Source organism: Hyla sarda, chromosome 12 (genome assembly GCF_029499605.1).
Source record: "Hyla sarda isolate aHylSar1 chromosome 12, aHylSar1.hap1, whole genome shotgun sequence".
NCBI lineage: Eukaryota > Metazoa > Chordata > Amphibia > Anura > Hylidae > Hyla > Hyla sarda.
Window position 1 is genome coordinate 16,516,530 of NC_079200.1, and position 8,675 is coordinate 16,525,204.

Consider the following 8,675-nt stretch of genomic DNA (forward strand, 5'->3'; position numbering starts at 1 on the left):
TACCTTTATGAAACAAAAACCCACAAAGAAAACCATCTTTTAGTAAATGAGGCCCAGTGTATTTTTTTTCAGTTAAATGAAAGCTAAATAATAAATAAAATGATGTTTCGCTCATGTTTCGTTCCATTTATAACTTTTCAGGGAGTCCTTCAGGCCACGCCATGGGTTCTGCCGGGATTTACTACGTCATGGTCACGGCCGTTCTTACCATCATGTTGAAGAAAAAGGAATCCATGCTTACTAGCTGGTAAGTAGGGGCACTTCGAACAAAAACTAAATTAAAGGGGTATTCTAGGAAAAAACTTTTATATATATATATATATATATATATATATATATAAATCAACTGGGTCCAGAAAGTTAAACAGATTTGTAAATTACTTTTATAAAAAAAAATCTTAATCCTTTCAGTACTTATGAGCTGCTGAAGTTGAGTTGTTCTTTTCTGTCTAAGTGCTCTCTGATGACACCTGTCTCGTGAACTGTCCAGAGTAGAAGCAAATCCCCATAGCAAACCTCTACTACTCTGTGCAGTTCCCGAGACAAGCAGAGATGTCAGCAGAGAGCACTGTTGCCAGACAGAAAAGAACAACTCAACTTCAGCAGCTGATAATTATTGGAAGGATTAAGATTTTTTTTAATAGAAGTAATTTACAAATCTGTTTAACTTTCCTGGAATACCCCCTTTAACAATATAGCAAAAACTGTAGACCTGTAAGGCTAGGTTCACACAATGGAATTTCCATGCGGAATTCCGTCTTAGAATTCAGCACGGAGATTCCGCAGCAGTAGAGTCCCTTTGATATCAATGGGATTCTGCTGAACTGTTCACACGGCAGAATTTGCCACTACAGTATAGATTGTATAAGTCCTAAGCCAAATGAGTTGCAAATAATATTTTTATTCTTCTTGCATTGCAGGTGTCTGCGCGGGGCGCTATGGAGTGCGTTTTGGGCGGTCCAGGTCTGCGTCTGCTTATCGAGGATCTTCTTGGCTGCCCATTTCCCGCACCAGGTCGTGGCTGGGGTCATTTCAGGTGTGTGATGTGAATAATAACTTCAAGCCTATTATAAACTTGACTTTCTTTGTTTATGTTAGATCAGTGGTCTCAAACTGTGGCCCTCCAGATGTTGCAAAACTTCAACTCCCAGCATGCCCGGACAGCCGTTGGCTGTCCGGGCATGTTGGGAGTTGAAGTTTTGCAACATCTGGAGGGCCACAGTTTGAGAACACTGTGTCAGGGTACGTTCACACGGGCGGATTACCTGCAGAATTTCCGCAGCGTATTTGCTGCGGAAAATCCGCAGCAGATAATCTGCTACCATTGAATTCAATGGGTCCGAAGGAAAATCTGCAAAACTGCCTCTATTGCGGATTTTCTACTGACCCATTGAAGTCAATGGTAGCAAAATCCGCTGCGGATTTTCCGCAGCGAATACGCTGCAGAAGGAGAGGTGTATAACTACTATCTATATATGTTGATACAATAGAGATAGCAGCAGTTTACAGACAGAGCTGGAGGGGAGGTGTATAACTACTATATATACTTAACCCATAGAGATAACAGTATACAGATAGAGTTGGGGGGGGGGGGGTGTACAACTACTGTATATCCTGATTCTATAGAGATAGGAGCAGTATACAGATAGAGCTGGAAGGATTGTGTATAACTACTATATATCCTGATCCATAGAGATAGCAGCCGTATACAGATAGAGCAAAAGGCGAGGTGTATAACTAGATGTATCCTTATCCCATAGAGATATCTGTAGTAGTATACAGCAACAGGATTTTTACTATTCTTACAATAGTTTGGATCAATAGTGCTGGCCAATTTATCCTTTGGTTGTAGTAGTATACAGATAGAGCTGGAAGGAAGGTGCATAATTACTATATATCCTGATTCCATAGAGATAGCAGCCATATACAGATAGAGCTGAAGGGGAGGTCTATACCTACTATATATCCAGATATCTTAGGAATGGCAGCAGCAGTATACAGATAGAGCCATAGGAGATGTGTATACATTCTAAATATACTGATCCTATAAACATAGCAGCAACAGTATACAGATAGAGCTTGGGAGGTATAAATATTATACTGTATATCTGTAGAAAAGATTCCAGAGAAATAGCAGCAGTATGGCGCTGTACGACCAATGAGTGCGGAAATGTGTGACCAGAAATGGTGATAAATGGGTTCGCCCTATAATGTAAGCGAATGAAATGGTCGACCCCCCTAATGTACCGTGCTTGTTCTGTGAAAGCTGCCGGAGCGGAGAAAGGAAATTACCCAAATATTGTTCTTAATTGACAACTCATGTTGTTTGAGGCTCCTTATTGTACATTTGTTAAGCAGGATCTAAATGGGTGGCCCAGTATATTTCTCTTATATTGAAAACATCATTCTGGCATCCCATCTTAGACAGACGCAAGAAATAAGACATTTTACCAGAGCCAAAATACGTTGCAGCCAAAGAAGTTCCCATTAAAGGGGTACTCTGGTGGAAAACATTTTTTGTTTTAAATCAACTGGTGCCAGAAAGTTAAACAGATTTTTAAATGACTTCTATTAAAAAAATCTTTACCCTTCCAGTACTTATTAGCAGCTGTATGCTACAGAGGAAATTCTTTTCTTTTAGAATTTATTTTTTGTCTTGTTCACAGTGCTCTCTGCTGACACCTCTGTCCGTGTCAGGAATTGACCAGAGCAAGAGAAAATCCCCCATAGCAAAACCTATGCTGCTCTGGACAGTTCCTGACACGGACAGAGGTGTCAGCAGAGAGCACAGTGGACAAGACAAAAAAGAAAATAATTTCCTCTGTAGCATACAACTGGAAGGGTAAAGATTTCTAGAAGTAATTTACAAATCTGTTTAACTTTCTGGCACCAGTTCATTTAAAAAAAAAAAAAAAAAAAATGTTTTCCACCGGAGTACCCCTTTAAACTCATCACTTTACTATTGCTCAATGCTAATTCATAAATGAATCCAGGGTCGCATGGGGGAAGATTTATCACATCCTGTGCAGGGGGAAAGTTGCTGAGTTGCCCATAGCAACCAATCAGTTTTCACTTTCACTTTGCAGAGGCCTTTTTAAAAATAAAAGAAGCGATCTGATTGGTCGCTATGGGCAACATTTCCCCTGCACAGGTTGTGTTAAATCTCCCCCATAGAGTAAAAGCAGTGCTACCTATTCTAGGGCATTAGCAGGACAGTAGATGTTATAGTATTTTTTTATGCACGGTCTGGTAGCTACACACTGAATGTATCTACATGGTATAGTTTTTGTCTGGTTCCTGAAATAATTTACGTAGTGTGACTAGGGTCGCCACCTGACCGGTATTTTTGCCGTCATAGCCGGTAATTTGGCCACCCTGACGGTATATTTATATTAAAAATACCGGCAATGCAATGGGCGGTATTTATCCAACCAATCCTCCAACTCCCGGAATGTTGCACCATATACTATACCAGTGTTTCCCAACCTGAGTGCCTCCAGCTGTTGCAAAACTACAACTCCCAGCATGCCTGGACAGCCAACGGTTGTAGTTTTGCAACAGATGGAGGCACCCCTGGTTAGTAAACATTGACCTATACTATATACTACTATATAGCCCAACATGCTGGGAGTTGTAGTTTTCCTTTGGGGCAGCTGCTGAGCCACAGGCTGTATCAGGGCATGCTGGGAGTTGTAGCTTTGTAACAGCTGGAGGCACTCCTGGTTAGTAAACACCGACCTATACTATATACTACTATATAGCCCAACATGCTGGGAGTTGTAGTTTTCCTTTAGGGCAGCTGCTGAGCCACAGGCTGTATCAGGGCATGCTGGGAGTTGTAGTTTTGTAACAGCTGGAGGCACTCCTGGTTAGGAAACACCGACCTATACTATATACTACCATATAGCCCAACATGCTGGGAGCTGTAGTTTTGTAACAGCTGGAGGCACTCCTGGTTAGTAAACACCGACCTATACTATATACTACTATATAGTCCAACATGCTGGGAGTTGTAGTTTTGCAACAGCTGGAGGCACTCCTGGTTAGTAAACACCGACCTATACTATATACTACTATATAGCCCAACATGCGGGGAGTTGTAGTTTTGCAGCAGCTGGAGGCACCCCTGGCTGGGAAACACTGACCTTTATTATATACTACTATATAGTCCAACATGCTGGGAGTTGTAGTTTTCCTTTGGGGCAGCTGCTGAGCCACAGGCTATACCAGGGCATGCTTGGAGTTGTAGTTAGTAACTAATTGCAACTCCCGAACTTAATGGAAAAAAAAAAAAGAAGCGATCAAAAAGTCAAATCAAAACAAAAATGGTCCTGTTCAAAACTACAGATCGGGGCGCAAAAAAAATGAGCCCTCACACAGGCCGTATAAGGGGAAATTAAAAAAGTCATAGGGGTCAGAATAGGACAAAAGTTCCCCTGCATATGTGTATCCTGTTATGTCACGCATATATAATTAATTATGAAAATTAGCGTGGCCGGTATTTTTTATTTATTTTTTGGGTGGCAGCCCTAAGTGTGACCTAATGAAGCTTCAAAGCCTTGTCTACACCATTGTGTAAATGTTTTGGTAATAGTTAACATAATGCTATGAAAGACTATACGGAACTTCCCCCTTCCCGCTGTAGTAAGGTGTTTCCTGTTATTCATGACTACCGAGATCTAATCGTGAATCCATTTCTTCTTCCACAGGCATGGTGGTGGCAGAAGCATTCCATCACACGCAATCCATCTACAAGGCCAGTCTCAAGAAGTACATCCTTACCACCCTTTTCCTGTTTTCCTTCGCTTTGGGATTCTACCTCGTCCTTAAAGCCATGGGCGTGGACCTACTGTGGACATTGGAGAAGGCTAAGAAATGGTGCCAACGACCTGAATGGATCCACATCGATACAACCCCTTTCGCGGGCCTCCTTAGAAACCTCGGCATCTTCTTCGGCTTAGGCCTGGCCCTCAACTCCAAACTTTACCAAGAGAGCTGCCGCGGCAAACAGGGACGCCAGGTCACCTTCCGAATGTGCTGCATCGTGGCTTCCCTCTTCGTTCTTCACCTCTTCGACTCTTTCAAGCCACCCACCAAAGTGGAGATGCTCTTCTACGCCCTTTCGTTCTGCAAAAGTGCCGCTGTGCCCCTGGCTGCCGTAGGAATTATCCCTTATTGTGTTTCTCAGCTTCTCCACCAACAAAGTAAAAAGATTCTTTAGGGCATTTTTATTTTTTTATTTTATGTTTTTATAGAATAGCATTTTTTTTTCCATTGGTTGTTCTTTAGAAACAACAAAAAAAAAAAAAAAAACTATCTATGAGCCGTTGCGACGCGTCAAAGATGCTTCCAGGCTAACGGGACGTGTCATCTTCCAATATGAGCATCCACTGTGTGGAACGAATTTGAGGAGAACAAAGAGTATTGGGGGGTGTCCCCATCTTGTTGGTGTCGGCTGTGGATTTTAAAGTAGCCCAAAAGTGGCATGGACTTGTTGAGGATCCTTGGGAGCGTCACGTTCAAATAGTAGTAGAGACTAGAGATGAGCGAAGTTAAAGTGATTCGATTCTTCACGAACCTCGCGGCTCGGTGGTTGCTGACTTTAAGCTTGAGCCGCGAGGTTCGTGACGAATCGAATTACTGTAACATCGCTCATCTCTAGTAGAGACTATAGAAGTCATTGAAGCCCACAGGAGCGGAACGACCTCCTCCCGTTACCCTTTTCCCTTATCAACCAAGACTTTTCATATATTCCCACAATCCTTTTCAAGACAACATTGTTCTAAGGCGCCATGACTGTATCTTCACGAAGCCTGACGATGGGATTGAAGGAGTTTACAATGTGAATCCATCCTTGGCTACCAACTCAATAAAGTACCTGGATGCCATGGGACTTTTATCCTAACCATAAAACATAAGCCAAGGACTATGTAGCCCTATACCAGTGGTCTCCAACAGTGGCCCCGCCCAGATGTTGCAAAACTTCAACTCCCAGCATGCCCGGACAGCCGTTGGCTGTCCGGGCATGCTGGGAGTTGAAGTTTTGCAACATCTGGATGACCACTGGTAAGGGATGAAATGAGAGGAAAGCCTTGATTTACCTTTCAGGGACAGTGTGGATCCTCTGAAGAAGGCAGACAGGCTTTTGGCTGTCCAGGCATGCTGGGAGCTAAAGTTTTGCAACATCCGGAGGGCCACAGTTTGACACCACTGCCCTACATGAATATACAGATAATATACACTGCAGGCCATCAGAGATGTCATACTCGGAATGGTTAAAGTCGTTGTTGCCAAGTGTCAACAGGTTAAAAAGCGTTGGTTTTTTTTTGTTAGGTTTTTTAATTATATTTAGCCTCTTTTTAACATATGTATTTATTCACACATTAGCACCTGATGTTTTTTGGTTATTTTGACCACAACAGAAATTGTTAACTGTGTCAAGTTTCATTCAACATTTTATTTTTTTGGGGAAAAAATTACATATTTTTTAATAAAAATATTTAAAAAATAAAATAAAAAAAGTACACCCAAATTATTTTGTTCTCTTATTTGTTGAATTAAAGGGAAATGCATTTGTGGTCAGGGACGGCTCTGCCTATAGGCAAAATAGGCAGCAGCCTAGAGCATCCTCTTGATGGGGGGCGCCGCCCTGCCTGGCACAATCTAAGTTAGACGACCAGCATCCAAACTACTCATTCAGCCAGCAATATGAGGAGGAGGTTTGTAACAGTGTGTCCCCCCCAGTAGTAAGGTGGGGAGTGTCAAAGGGCAGGCAAATGGGCGGAGTCAAGGGGGCAGCAAAATTATCTGTTGTCTAGGGTGGCAAAAATCCTCGCACCAGCCCTGTTTGTGGTAAACAGAGATAGCAAGTACACGATTGGCCCTAATTTACTATTGTCAATAAGCCCTGCTTTTTGTAGTGTTGTGTGCCACGATGTGGTGCCAAAATTTGTGGCACAATGCGCCATAATAAGCCTAGGTACTCGACAAGTCCCAAAAAGGTTGTAGCCGCCAGGAAAAGAGCTATGTTCTCATAACTTGGCCTATTTACTATTAAAGTCACACGAAATCCTGTGAATGTACGGCCGGAAAATCCCACAAATTTCGATAAAGACAAATTTCACGACCTGTGAATCCCCATAGTAAATAGAGAGGAATCATGTAAGGGTAGGTTCACACTACGGAATTGCCGCAGAATTTCCGGGCGCAATTCGGCGGTGTAAACTTTAACATTAGTGTGAACGGGTTTCCGCGAGACCCGTTCACACTGCGGAATTTCAGCGGCGGAGATGTCCGCCGCTGAAAGAACATGTTCCGCGCAAAGAAAGAACATGTTCATTCTTTGTGCGGAATCCGCGAGCGGACCATAGCCGTCAATGGTGACGTATGTTTCAAAACCGTTTCAAAATGTATGTTTCAAAACCGGACCGGACCGTATACAACCGTATAGACCTCTCTACGGTTTTAAACCGTATACGGTTTGAAAACAGATGTCCGTTTGCATACGGTTTAATAAGTTTTTTGAAAATAAAAACGGATATGGTTTTATGTTTGTCCTTAATTAAATAAAGTTCTTCTTGTTCTATTTGTGGGAAGAACTTTCGGCGTGCAAACTGCAAAACTGTATTGTGCAAACCGAATGGAACCGTACGCACATACGGTTCCCATAGACCACCATTTAAAAAAAAAAAAAAAGTATATGGGTTGTATCCGGTTTTTCACCCGAACATAAAACCGTAGTAGAATACGGTTTTGGAGATGGGAAAAAACGGATAAAACCGTAAATGGTGCAAAACGTACGCAGCCGGAAGCTATGGTTGGCCTACGGTTTTCTATGAAATGTCTATACATACGGTTTGCAATACGGTTCCATAAGTTTTTTCACTGAAACCGGATACGGGAATCGTATTGCAAAAACGAGATGCGAATGCAGCCTGAGTCAACGCTCTTAGGCCGGGTTCAAACTACAGATTTTTTGATCGGAATTTCGCTTCTGAATTTCGGTCGGAAATTGTGCGGAATCTGGGTGGAATTTCCGTTAGAAAATTCTGATCAAATAATTCCTCCAGAATATTGAACCTGCTCAATGTTTGTGTGGAATCCGGGCCGCAGACATTGCAGTCTATAGGGACAGCAGTTTCTGTGCGGTCCTAGCACCGACTGATTCAGTCGGCGCTGGCCACACTCAGAATCTCCAACCAGAAATGTTCCGCCCGCTGATTCTGTAGTGTGAACCCGGCCTTAGTAAATCAGGGCCAATGTCACTCTATGTTTGAGGTAAACAGGGGACTCACTTGACAAAGGCTGGTTGCTATGGAATCTGAACTGGTTGCTAAGGTGTCCAAGACATGGCAAAGCCATAGATATAGGTCATCCCTAGAAGCCAAGCCTTATGGAGCCTTTATATAGTGTCCTATTACCTAGGATAAAAAACATTCTTTAGTATTGCATATAACCAGACATGGGGTAGATTCTAGGGGGGAGATTGATCAATCTGTCTTAGGCCTTGTTCACACTACAGAAATTCCCATATGGATTCCACTTGGCACAGCCTCCATTGATTTTAATGGGAGTTAACACGTCAGAAGTCCTGTCACGGAACTTACGATAAGGAACTGGATTCCGGCAGGAGATGGAACATGTTCAATCTATCGGCGAAATCCGCCAGAGAATCG

At 42.6% G+C, this 8,675-nt stretch overlaps 1 protein-coding gene across 2 annotated transcripts in view; it reads left to right on the forward strand.

Annotated features, from left to right (window-relative positions):
* LOC130296676 (glucose-6-phosphatase catalytic subunit 1-like) overlaps positions 1-6,523 on the forward strand; it is a 77,536-nt gene extending 71,013 nt beyond the window's left edge. For both annotated transcript variants that reach the window (XM_056548480.1, XM_056548481.1), the window contains 3 exons: positions 142-247; positions 921-1,036; positions 4,710-6,523. In XM_056548480.1, coding sequence (XP_056404455.1) covers positions 142-247; positions 921-1,036; positions 4,710-5,221 — 734 coding nt within the window. In that variant the 3' untranslated portion in view covers positions 5,222-6,523. The remainder of the gene's footprint in view (positions 1-141; positions 248-920; positions 1,037-4,709) is intronic.
* Positions 6,524-8,675: the final 2,152 nt, after the last annotated feature.